This window comes from Equus caballus, chromosome 15 (genome assembly GCF_041296265.1).
Source record: "Equus caballus isolate H_3958 breed thoroughbred chromosome 15, TB-T2T, whole genome shotgun sequence".
Lineage (NCBI taxonomy): Eukaryota > Metazoa > Chordata > Mammalia > Perissodactyla > Equidae > Equus > Equus caballus.
Genome location: NC_091698.1, coordinates 86,854,466 through 86,868,300, shown reverse-complemented (window position 1 = coordinate 86,868,300; position 13,835 = coordinate 86,854,466). Strand labels below are relative to the sequence as shown.

At 37.7% G+C, this 13,835-nt stretch overlaps 1 protein-coding gene across 25 annotated transcripts in view; it reads left to right on the top strand.

Annotated features, from left to right (window-relative positions):
- Positions 1-13,835, top strand: part of NCOA1 (nuclear receptor coactivator 1) — a 250,453-nt gene that overhangs the window by 169,773 nt on the left and 66,845 nt on the right. For all 25 annotated transcript variants that reach the window (XM_070235838.1, XM_023619408.2, XM_070235849.1 and 22 more), the window contains 3 exons: positions 8,974-9,151; positions 11,313-11,492; positions 13,059-13,154. In XM_070235838.1, coding sequence (XP_070091939.1) covers positions 8,974-9,151; positions 11,313-11,492; positions 13,059-13,154 — 454 coding nt within the window. The remainder of the gene's footprint in view (positions 1-8,973; positions 9,152-11,312; positions 11,493-13,058; positions 13,155-13,835) is intronic.

Below are 13,835 nucleotides of genomic sequence, written 5' to 3'. Positions count from 1 at the left end.
TTATGTCTTACATCCAATTACTAAATTATTTAAAAATACTAAAGTTTTAAGGAACTTGTAATAATTATTTTATTTTGGAAACTATTATGACAGTTGTTACTATTTCAGAATTAAAGGTGAATAATAAACATGAGAAATTTTCATAAAGGCAGTCTAAACAGTCAAATGGGAAACTGAAGCTGACTGTACGGCTCTGTCATTTATTTCTGGGGTGGACTAGTTGGGAGAATAAAACATCAGAATTATTTAGGCAGCTGGTGCCATCTGTGTCTACTGTAGAATTCTCTTTAGAGTACGGAATGCCTCACTTTATTGCAGTAGGTGTTTTCCTGAAAAGTTTCCTGACTAAAGAATTTAATTGTTTACTTAAACATTGTTAGAGAACTTAGAATTTTAACAACCCTCTATCAAACTTTTTGAAGTGAAGAACTTTTAAACTTGAATTACTTTGTAATAACTGTGTGATTTTCACCCCTGCTTTTCCTGTCTAATCTTCACTCCCTCTGTTCTCAACACAGATGTTTTGTTTCCAAGCAGGCTCGTCACCTTAAATGCTCCCTCTCATACATGAATGTTTAAAAATATGTATATATATATTTGCTTATACACACTCCTTCCCCACAGTGTATGCTTTTCTATCTCTAGGCGTAATTTTATATATATGTATTATATACATTTACATATCATATATATATATATTTATATAAAATAATTTCTCCTTTCCTTGTCCTATCTCAAGGCCCTCCTTTCTGGTGAAGTCTTAACAACTCAAACTTCTGTAGGTCTCTTTATTTCCTAACTCCTTAATACATTTTTTCCTATTACCCTAACTATTCCTCCAGTTTTGTATTAACCACAGTTCCCTCTACCAATGCTGCAATTGTGAGAACATTCTCAAAATTCACTTCTTGGTTTTCTGGCCCCAGAATTATCATGTGTTCTCTTTGCTTCACCTTTCATCTTTGTAGAGATGACACCCATATATGTCCTTCTGGCTTTAATGTCTTCCCATACTTCATTCCTGTACTTTTAACAGGCCACTAAATATTTGTGACTGCTATCGGCACCTTTCCCCTCAAAATCTAAATTCTTTATTTCACCTCCACATTATTTAAGCACTTTGTTAGTCTGTTGGTTTTAACAATTTTTATTAGGAGAACGAGCACTTATTTTCTAGATTTGTAAAATGTAAAAGCCATTGTTGGTCTTTGAAACTAGATATAAACTACTCTCAGAGAGTACACACGTATAACTGGGAGGGGGAAGTTACCACATATGGTAGACTCTGATTTTTTTATTACTGTATTCTTTTCACAACCCATTAAATTGATTGCATGACTGCATTCTGGAAGCATTGTTGTAACAAGTATAGTAAAAATGTTAATGGTAGAATCTAGGTGGTGGATATACAGATGTTCACTACAAACTTCTTTCAACTTTGCTGTATTTTGAAATTTTTAATATAAGCTTTTATAGGAAAACAAGTTAAAGAGAAATACTTTAGGCTCATTTCCCACTTCTGCCATATCTCTTCCCCCTTCTTGGCACCTGACACCATCCCACTCCTTGGCTACACTTGGGCCTTGCCTGGAGCCCTGATCTATCCTAGCACTTACTGCTTGTCTCTTCTACTCTGCAGGGTGTTGTTAGTAGACTAGTCTTTTCACATCTTCTAGTTTTCCTGTGGGGGTTCTGTCTGCCTTCTTAGTGCCCAAAGCTTAAAACTGGCTTCAGAACTTTATATCTCTTTTCAATTCATTAAATATTTATTAAATTTATTTTATGTATATGATGTCATTTGAGATACTGAAGAAATAGAAGATGTAGAAGTCCTTGAGATTTCTGGAGTTCCTGTAGGAAAATGATACTCATTTAAATCCTAGTTTCACCGCATGTTCTTCAGAAACCGCAGAGATCAATAGGAGAGCAAACAGATCATTCACAAACTGAACACTGCACAACAGGAGACAGAGTGCTATTAGTACATTTTTAATTTATATAAACGTTTGTTATTGCTGTAGGAGAAGGAGTCCACAGCTCTTTAAAAGGAACAGAAAAGGACAGGAAAACATCCATTCCAAACTACCATGAGAAGAAAACTAAGAATTACTTTTTTTAACTGATGAAATTATTACCCTGAAAATCACTGTGAATCAAAGGAAAACTGTTAACACAACATAACACATGAATTAAATGCCGTTAGGTAAGCGTTTTCAAATATGAAAAAAAAACACATCAAATTAGAAATTCCAAAAACTCAGAATAGAAATATATTTAGGTTCTTGACCTTAAGAAACTAATAATATTTGTATTTATGAGCTATAAATATGTGAAACAGAGACTGTAAAATAGAATTATTAACTTTTACAGACTTCAAAGCTGACTTCATTGACAGCCTTTTCTGTCACTTCTTGTGTATCTCCTAACCCTGTCCTCGTTGCCTTAAACTTTATAGAGTCTAATCCAGGGCAGCTAGGAGAAGAAGTGGTAGAAAAGCCATCATGAAATTCTCCATGGAACCATCCAGGTTGCAGTCTAGAGCTGTACTGTTCGGTAAGATAGCCCCTCACCACATGTGGCTATTTAAAGCTAAATAAAATTAAAAATTCAATGCCAGTCTCACCAGCCATATTTAAAGTGCTCAATACCCTCATGTGGTTAGTGGCTACTGCAGGCAGGTACAGTTACAGAACGTTTATGTCACTGCAGTAAGTTCCATTTGACAAGGTTAGTCTAGAGGGATTTGCTCAGATGGAAGATCCCCACATCTAAAAAGTGACCAAATATCCACCATAATCTGAGAAATTCTCCCCGTACAGTTTTCAACTTATCCTCCCCCCCCTTTTAAACATAAAATCAAGGTAGCATAAGTTAGGAATGAAGGTATTGGAGGTAATGTCCTCACATTTAGAGAGTGGTATTAGAATTTATTTATTCAATCAACATTTGTTACTTGGCACGTAGTAAGGACTCATCAGTACAAGCATTACTTTTAAGCTCCTCCTTCTCCATTGCTCTTTGCTGTCTAACTTTCTCTGCCTTCTGTTCAAAGCTCTGCAGTATCTGACTCTCAGGCTCCTTATTTCCCACTGCTCCCCAAGAAAAATTCTGTTTTAGTCACGGAAGTCTCCCTATACTTTGCACGTGCATTCAGGCCTCTTTACCTCACTTTATAGCATTTGCTACAGTGCTATTTGGCTCTTGACACCCTTGACCACACATTCCCTCTTCCTTACAACTCTTCCCATGGCCTCTTTGATAGAACTATCTCCTCTGGTCTCTGGCTACTGCTCAACCTCTTGCTCGGATCTCTTTCTTTACCTGCCTCTTAAATGTTAGCTTCCTCCAGGGTTTTGTCCTTGGCCCTTTTTTTTTTATTCTGTGCACATCTCCTAGGCAGTTTTATCTATATCTATTTCTCTATGTTGTATTCCTATATGTGTGTGTACATCTTGTGTGTGTGTAAAATATCAATTAGGGTTCTCTGATTTCAAGCAACAGACACCAATTCTGACTAAATTAAGCCAATGTGAATTTATTAGAATCCTATTTGGATATCACAGAACCGTGCTTGTAGATAAGGTGAAACCAAGGCATCTTGAGGAGGCTAGAAGGAGGAAACTATACAAAAGTTCTCTTAGAAAGACCCATCTGGGCAGTATCCTGCAGCTAGAATGAATGCATTCCAGCCGTCTTCAGTCTTTTTGTAATTCTCCTCAAGGTTCACATCTAGAGAGGAAGTCTCCCAGTGGCCCAATTAAGACTCTTGTGAGACTTTATTTAATGGGGAAGAAGTAACTCCCCGAAGGAAATCAGATATTCTATGGAAGGGGAAAAGATGACTGAAGTTAAAAACAAAGACAAAGCCAAGTAATTCTATATGTACCTGTAAATCGCAGATGTCTCTCTTTAGCCCAGATCTGTCTTTAGAGCTTCCCTTTCATTATATCCTGCTGCCTTTTAAACATCTCCATCTGAATGTTCCTCAGTCATTTCAACAACATTTCTAAAACTAAATTTATAATCCATCCCTTTACCTCCTGTTTTAAAAAAGTCAAAAAATAAAAGAATAGATTTTTTTTCCCCCCTTGCATCCCCTTTCTCAGGGAAAGGCGCTTATCTACTAGAACCTTAAAGTCATTAATGAAAGATCACCCCAAGTGTGTTGCCACAGCTGCTAGAGGTCACCAGATGCTGTTTGTTCTGCCTCTGTCAAATTCTCTTCTATCACTTCCACGGTCATTGTCGTTGTTCAGGCTCTCCTTTGAACTGGAGTATCACAATAGCATTGCAACTGGTCTTGCTTCCAATCTGCATGCCATACCCGCTGCCAGAAGGATCTTTGTAAAAGCAGATCATGTCACTTTCCTGCTTAAAAACATTGCCTTCCAAGATAATCCCTGTTGTCTTTCAGATAAATTCCTTGTTTTTTTGCTTTTCCTTGCAGCTTTTTCAAAAAAACTTTTTACTGTTAACACAAATATGACAAGTGCATAGAAAGTGATTTCCTTTTTTTCACCTCTGAGCTGTTTCCTCTATCTTGAATGTCCTTTCCACCCCTTGTCCCCCTGAGCTACTGCTCTGTGTCCTTCGAGCCTCGGCTCAGGTATAGTGTGGCTTCCTCCCAGGAAACCTTACCCATGACAATCATCCCTTCGCCCATTTTGGGTGCTTCACTCTGTGCTTAACCTTTATGCATTCCTCTCTTGTACTATATTGTCACTATGTATACTTGTCTTTCCATTCAGAGACTGTAAAATTGTTGACAGTTACATGTTTTATTCCCAGAACTTTGTCCAGTGACTGACACTTAGGTGATAGTTCATGAAGCTCATGTAGTGATTAAAAGCCAGGGCCCTGTGAGAAGTCTTGGCCAACGTGAACCCTGCTGTGAGACCCAAGCTGGTCCTCTTCAGAGGGTGGTATTCTGGGTTGAAAGAAAACTCCTTCAGGTTGATCATCTTGTACCGAAAGGACAGGCATTTGTTATCATCTTCTGTGTGCAGCTCAACATAAGACCAGCTGTCAGGACTTGGAGAAAAAGGAAGATTCCTTCCCAGGAGCACACTTGGAAGTTAAATATATGCACAACATATGAGAATAAGAGCAAGTATTAGCAGATTTTATTAATCAGACATACTTTTAGAAATTATAGATGTTTGTATGTTCATAGGAGTAGTCTCAAAGAGTATTCCCTGAAGTGTTGCCAGTCTCTTGAGAGTGGGATTTTGGCAGATCTTCTACTATGTACTTCATTTTCATATTTTAAATTTTTTATAAGTATGTTTTCATCTATAATTAAAAACCAAAAAACACGCATTTCCAGCAAAAGACAGGCTGTCTGCATCTCAGAGGTAGGGTCAGCAGGACAACTCTGTGACCAGGAGGACAGCCTCTGTCGACCTGTTTTCCAAGCCAGCCTCTTCTGGGGAAGCTCAAAAGAGGTATGATGCCCCAGACTTCGCCGAGGAAGCAATGAGTCCGTATAACTGAGGCCAAGCAGAGACCTGGTGAAAGTTGTACACTCCCCATAGGGCTGACCAACTGAATATTCCAGAGACCAGTTACTAGAATAACTTCCCAGCCTGGCAATGAGGTCAGGAACATTCAATGAGAGAAGAACTTGGAGAAGCCCCAGTAAGTCTTTGGAAACAGAAGACTGCAGGGACTGCAGGCATACTGCAATGAAGCAGAACTTTTAAATCCTTTGGATTTTGCAAATGTCTTAAAAATAATTGCACCAGGTAGTCCAGATGAATCCCTGAACCTTTCTGTGCTAGAAGCCCCAAGCACACCACTGGGTCAGTCTTCACATTGGGCAGAGATGATAACCAGGAGTGGGTCTCAGTCTCTCCCAGCCCCTGTACAGACAACAGGTAACTTTCAGAGTTGTCTAGAGACAGACATGGAAAGGGAAGAAAGCAAGGAAGAGACTGGCTGTGTCTCTGAGGGTAGACAGGGTTACCAGAGAGGCAGAGAACGAGAAGCCAAGAAAGATGCCCTGAAAATGAGATGAAAACAGGAGAAGGTAGTGCTAAAGACGTTTGGTGGTGTGGCCCTTGGAGGTGGTTCACCATGAAACAGCCAAGTTTTCCTTGCTTGTCTTTCGATGTCAGTCCTGTTTCTTGCTTTGAGCTATGATACTTTGTTATACTCAAACTGTTCTTTATTAAACTCTTTTGAGAGACCAAAAAGAAAAACATTAAATTGTATTTATACTGATTCACTTAATAGCTAAGAACATTTTAAAGAATTTTTAGATCTGCTTTTAAAAAATATCTGATAAATCTGTATTTCAGTTATTCATATTTTCATATAAACTGCAAGGCAAATAAATATATATTGATCACCTACTATGAAATTTATAGCTAACTTGACTTAAAAAAAACAAGTTGGTTAGATATGAAGATGCTTTCCTGTGCCCATCTAAACCCAAAATACTTTAAGCAAAGGGTTTATCTAGTGTTGAGATTTTTAGATTATTAATCACATTCTTCTCGCCTTTGCATTATGAACTAAGTGAGAAATAGTCACAATAGTCAGGTGGAATAAAAATAGTTTTGCTTCTTTTTGTTCTTGTCAAAGAAAATGTTAATATTTTTAGTGAGAGCAATGTTGTTATGCTTCATTATTTTTTAAAATCTTGGTTGAATGCTTTGTGATGAAGTGATTTGAAGATGTAGTTTTCAGTTCAGTTAATTTTACTATTTGGTTTAAATAATCGTCTTAGCTGAAAAAGACACCACAAAAATGAAGTAGATGGAAGTGGGAAAATGTATGCTTAGGTGAATTTACTAAGCCATGATACTTACTTTAAAATCCTATCCATCAGTTATTCAAAGGTTTTCATTGAAATTCCATCTTCCTTGATCTCAAACAGTGATTCTTCCAAACTAATCAAAAGATGTTGCATTTTTACATTTTTAAAAAATGGGTTTAAAGCCCACTGAAACTCTGATTAGAAGATTTTTGAGCAGATAAAAAGTTCTGTTTATAAATGGTTAAACTGAGAAGATAATTTTTACAAGTGGTTTGCATCATTTTCAGCAACAAAATCATAACTATGGTAACATTTCAGGACATCCTGTCTCTATAGCATAAGTATCTTTTTGAAAGGCAATTTATTTCTTATTCGTTGTTAAAATTTCATCTTTACCCTGAAGGGACACAATTAAGTATGTTTATTATTTGGAAAATATCTTCTAGGTGGCATATTATTATTACCACTTATCATAGAAAATGTCAGCAAATTTGGGATACTTGCCATTTTTTAATTAATTTATTTATTTTTTATTTTTATTTTTTAAGATTTTTTATTTCTTTTCCTTTTTCTCCCCAAAGCCCCCCGGTACATAGTGGTATATTCTTCGTTGTGGGTCCTTCTAGTTGTGGCATGTGGGACGCTGCCTCAGTGTGGTTTTGATGAGCAGTGCCATGTCCACGCCCAGGATTCGAACCAATGAAACACTGGGCCGCCTGCAGCGGAGCGCGCGAACTTAACCACTCGGCCACGGGGCCAGCCCCCGGACACTTGCCATTTTTAAAAAGGAAAGTTGAGTAGCCCACCAACGTTGTTAGATGGCTCTTTTAAGTATGCCACAGATAACCAGCAAACCCCTGTGTGACACAAAGAATTTTTATGGTCATTTTATGTCTTGTTACAAAGTTTTGTGAATGCTTTACTTTGTAAAGGTCTTGCTTTTATTGCTTATATACATTCTATAGGAAGTAAACTGCAGTATGTTGCAATAAATGGAAAGATTGTAACTAAGTAAGGTGCCCTGTCAACCTCTGCATTCTGAGTCTTTTCTTGGGATTCCATGGTTTGTGATAGGCGACTGTCTGGACTGAGTGAGGTCCCAGGGTATGATATGTTTATTAAGCTTGATTTCTTCCTTATGTTTTGGATTACACTATAAATAGAGGTTCTAAGTTTTTTTCTGCACTGCTTTGGATATTATGCTCCCCATGGGGCATGTACATCTTCTTTTGGAGACCCCTGGTTCTGTCTCAGTGCATAGGAGGCCCTCTGTGATTTGGCTCCTGTCTACCTCTGCAGATTTATTTCCTGCCACAAGCCTGCCTTGTACCCTGTACTCCAACAATTCCAAACTGCTTTTTGTTCCTTTATATGCCATGCTCTCCCCTCTGCCCAGAATGTTCTTCCTTCATTCCTCTTGCCCTCCACCACTATGCCTTTTGTAACTCAGATACGGTTCTGTAAGGAGCCTTTCTTTGCCCCTCACCCTGACCGCAAATTAGGTGTCCTTCTTTGTGCTCAGAGAATATTCTGTGTATGTCTCTGACAGTGCATTTATCACTGGTATTTTATTATGTTTATGTCTCCCTCCAACTGTACCACAACTTCCCTTAGAGTAGGGACCAAGTCTTAACCTACAGTTCAGAGATGTTTATGACTGAATGAATGGGTCAATCGCTTGCTTCACATCTGCTACCATAAAATTTCTTGCTAAGGAAAAAATAAATATTCATTTATGCCTACTTGAGACATTAGTGTGCAGTCTGAGTAAAAATCTTGTCCCCTCCACAGAGAACGTGCGCTACTAAATTTCCTATTCAGTCTTCCTTCTTTTTACTTGACATTTATTTTTGATCTCTTTTTCTTTTTAAGATTGGCCCTGAGCTAACATCTGTTGCCAATCCTCCTCTTTTTATTTTTTTCTTCTCCCCAAACCCAGTACGTAGTTGTATATTCTAATTGTGGGTTCTTCTAGTTCTGCTATGTGGGATGCCGCCTCAGCATGGCTTGATGAGCAGTGCCAGGTCTGTGCCCAGGATCCAAACCAGCAAAACCCTGGGCTGCCGAAGTGAGTGCATGAACTTAACCACTTGGCCACGGGGCCAACCCCCAATCTCTTTTTCAGTAGAGAAATGTATATGTTTATTTTTCTTTTATCTTTTAACCTCCCAACCTCTTAATCCTATTTTTTTTTTATTCTTTTGGCTTTGCAGGCTTTGGATGGATTTTTCTTTGTTGTGAACTGTGAAGGGAGAATTGTATTTGTGTCAGAGAATGTGACCAGCTACTTGGGTTACAATCAGGAGGAATTAATGAATACCAGTGTCTACAGCATACTGCACGTGGGGGATCATGCGGAGTTTGTGAAGAATCTGCTACCAAAATCACTCGGTACAAAGAAATGTGTTTTTTTAAAAGAATATAAACTCTCTGTAGCTTCTCCTTACGTAATAAATATAATACATTATTTATAGTACACAGTATTATTCTATGTTATAATATAAGAAATATTTTAAAATTTAATTTCAGCCTTAGATGTAAATATCAAGGGGGAATGTCATCAAATAACTGATAGAGAGAATTTCTTTTATCTTGTCTCTCTAGATTATGCCACAATCATGTGACAGTAGTGGGAAGCAGAGCAGTTAGTTGCCTTGCCACAAGAAGATTCTGCTTGAAATTCCCTTTGTTCTCAATTTTGATTGTGTCCAAGGAAGAGAAAAATGTATACCCTTGTCACCAACCTGCTCAAATTAAAAAAAGAAAAAAGGGAGGAAGGGAGGAATATACTGTCATATTACATACTTATAAGTGAAATTAACATTTTTGAGTGTAAGTGGTTTCAACTTAAGAGTTCCAAATATGGTTGGATGAGTTGTTCACTGACGAGGGAGCCTAGCTGAGAGGATGAATGGGTTCTGATTTACAGCCTCTGTTCCATTCACTAAGGCATGTGCTTGCTCTTTAGCCTAAATGTGCTCCAAAAGAGGGAACAGGGCCTTGGCTAGAAGTCCTATATAACTAAACCAAACATGCCAATAAAATGTTATCCATAGCTCTTTATTTTCTACATTGTTCACTCGATGGAATGGAAGCCTTATTTCATCTTTGGAAGGAGTAGTATGTATTTATAGTAACTGAGAGCCTGAAATTATTGTTTCTATTAAGTTTGATATTTGAATTATTAAGGGGTCTTATGTGTTTTGTTGCATAATTTTAGAGTGTAAATGACTTTAGAGATAAGACAGTGGATTCCTTTATTTTAATGATGAGGCAAAGCTTGAGTAATTAATCCAAACCTCACAATTAGCTCATAGCAGAACCAAGACTCCTTACCCCAGTGTAGGTTTGTAGGTTTGTTTCCATCATTTCATCTAACAGTTATAGAGTGATGAGCAAAAGGGAAGGAGAGTCAATGGAGAGGATAAGTTAAGAAAACTGTTGGGAATGGTGGAAGAACGGCTTTAAAAACCTCTAACTGCCACCATGGTTTGAATACAACACTGTAACTGGGAAATGGTGACTGACCACACAATGATTCTCACTTGAAATGTACAGACGTCTTTTTTACAACTGAATTCAATTTTATTATACTGAATCAGGTAACATTTCTGTTTAACAATAATTTTTATGTAATAACTTCTTGATTATCCACTGTATTCAAGGCATTGTACCATATAAATTGTGTGAATGAAATAAAATAAAGTGCAAGAAAAAATGGTTCTAAGAAACCATGATTGGTTTCTATCTATTCTGAATATTTTTTTGAGTGACACACTCCTTTGAGAAACTTTGAATCCTCTCCCGAAAAAGGTGTGCATGCACACAAGCCTGTCCTTAAGAACCCCCACGCCTGCCAGGTTAAAACCCCTGCTTAACAATAGACCTGTGGTTTTTAGTCATTTTTTCATTTCCAGAGTATAACTAGAGAAAAACAGAAAAGCTCATTAATTAATTGCAATAAAATTCTGAGCAAAAGAACTAGTAAACTATTAATTTTTAATTTTGGGGGGCCGGCCTGGTAGTGCAGCGGTTAAGTGCACGTTCCACTTTGGCAGCCTGGGGTTTGCCAGTTTGGATCCTGGGTGTGGACATGGACCACTTGGCAAGCCATGCTGTGATAGGCATCCCACATATAAAGCAGAGGAAGATGGCACGGATGTTAGCTCAGGGCCAGTCTTCCTCGGCAAAAAGAGGAAGATTGGCAGCAGTTAGCTCAGGACTAATCTTCCTAAAAAAAAAAAATTTAATTTTTGTCTTTAATCATTTCTGAAGACTGTTAATGAATTAGGGTATTTGTAAGGCTTTATGTTTGAGTGGGGGAATCTTATACAGTTTCTTGGAAATTTTATAATTTTCTAATTGGTAGGCATTTAGGTTTTCTAAGGAAGATAAGTATCCTATTGCCTCAGGATAATGTTAGATCTGAAGAGGTCTGTCTTTTAATCTGAGTATCTAATTAAGCAGATAGCTAAAGGTATGTCTTTTGTGTCCTCAGAATTTGTACTTTTTCACCTTATTCACAGTCATATAATTAATTTTTCTTCCACAGTAAATGGAGTTCCTTGGCCTCAAGAGGCAACACGACGAAATAGCCATACCTTTAACTGCAGGATGCTAATTCACCCTCCAGATGAACCAGGCACCGAGAACCAAGAAGCTTGCCAGCGGTATGAAGTAATGCAGTGTTTCACTGTGTCACAGCCAAAATCAATTCAAGAGGATGGAGAAGGTAAAACAAAGGCTCATGTTAAGATTTAAAATTAAGTTTGATTGCCTTTTCTGTGGCTTTCAGGAATAGGGAGGTAATTGATTATAAACTGCCTTCATCAGACAGTATTTTTAGTCACTATCTTATATATCATAGTGGCTATTCAATTTGCTATGTATTTCTTTGTTTTTTACTACTTTTTTTTTTGAGGAAGATTAGCTCTGAGCGAACTACTGCCACTCCTCCTCTTTTTGCTGAGGAAGACTGGCCCTGAGCTAACATCCATGCCCATCTTCCTCTACTTTATACATGGGACGTCTACCACAGTATGGCTTTTCCCAAGCGGTGCCGTGTCTGCACCCGGGATCTGAACCAGTGAACCCTGGGCTGCTGAGAAGCAGAATGTGTGCACTCAACCACTGCGCCACCGGGCCGGCCCCCTGCTATGTATTTCTTAATACTTAAGAAAAAAAATTGCTAACATCCAGAATCACTGCCTTTAAAATGCCCCAAAATTCTCAGTTTTAATCTGGCATTCCCAGTAAAATGTCAAATTCAAACCAACTTACTGCCTAGAAATAAGAGATGTAACTAACTGCTGCCAGTTGGAAATGTACCAGATGCAGCAGGCTGTTGAACAGTTCTGGTTTTTAGAAAGTTTCAAGTTTGGAGTGTAAGGAACATTGGAGAATAGAGTTAGCATTTTTGAGGCCATCCAAGGTAATTTACAAGGAGAAAGCTCATGAACAGATGAAAACACAGCTGAAGCTCTAATATGAATATGGCATGAACATGACATTAGTTAATATGTGACAGTGGATGAGTTTTCCATGTGAAGTTAGAGCTAAGTTAAGAACAACACAAATTGGAAACTGGAGTAAGGACCAGGGAAGGTAGTAGACGAGAAGTCAGTCAGATGCGGAAAAGGCCGTGGAGGCAGTAGATCTCACCAGGGAAGGATGCCACAGTCAGCTGGGGACTTTTTACAAAATACACATGCAAGTCTGCCTGATATGATTAAATTTCATATTTAGCTGTGTGATATTGTGTATAGCATTCTCAAAATAATTTAGAAATGGGACTTCAAAAAAATTAAGATCCTAAAAATTTAAGTCCTCTGTCAAGGGCAAAATAATGCTTCTTTGGAAACAGTTAAATCTTGTTTTCTCATACAATAATTGTTATCTGCACAATGGTTATAAGAATAATCTTTGTAGCCTTTAAGCACTGATCAGTATAGGAAATTGACTATAAAACTGTATTTTAAAAACCACCATGTTGCTTAAATCTAGCCAAAACTACTTCTTCGAGTTGTCATCATCCAAATACTTGAAGTGCATCAGTCTCCTCTAGTTTACATAAGAACATTCAATGGGAAAGATAATTTAAGCTACCTAGATCTTTACCTGGAGCTGCCAGTTTTTGGTGGCCAGCAATTTTATTTCTAATATTATTAAATCAACGACTCCAATATTGTGTCAGATCCTACAACATATATTGTTTTTATGAAAACTGTTAATGGCAAGTGATAGATGCGAACCATTTTCTAGCTTCTTTCCTTCAATTTTCCCTCCTTGTTTTGGGCAGATTTCCAGTCGTGTTTGATTTGTATTGCACGACGATTACCTCGGCCTCCAGCTGTTACGGGTGTGGAATCCTTTATGACCAAGCAAGATACTACAGGTACTGACTGCAAAGTTCAGAACCTTCCTTCGGTGTTAATGGTATACCTATCCCCTTAAAACTAATTACGTCAAAAATGTTGTGTTCTTCTGTTTTCTCTTATTCAACTTCTGTTCACTAGTCTTATACAGAAAACATTTTAAATGGTGGTCTTGATATTGTGCATTTTAGGTACTGTGATTATTGTCATGGGCAGGATGCTGGAGAGAACATTATTTTATAGCTGTTCATGTACTTGTATTTGTTTTACTGTCAATTTTTCATAATCACAGAATAAAATTTTTAAAGAAGTTTGGCAATGTATATATAAGCATATTTATTTATAAATGGTTACAAATACTATGGTTTTAATATTATGCTTAAATGAACCTGGCTATTTCTTTTTTCGTTTATCCTTTCTCTTCATTCATTCAGCACGTGCTGATTGAATGCCTAGAAGTGCTTGGCAGTATGTATAATTCCTCAGGGTAAACACGGTTGAGCAAAAAGCAACTATGTAATTATAAATTGTGGTACATTTTATGATAGAAAAGGTGTGAGATGGAATAAAGTAATAGGGAGGACCTGTTTTAAAATTAGCCAATTAAAGAAGGTCTGTCTGAGGAGCTGATATTGAGCCCTTAAGCCCCGAAGGATCAGGTGGTGCCAACTGTGCAAACTGTAGGTGAGGAAGGGGCCTGT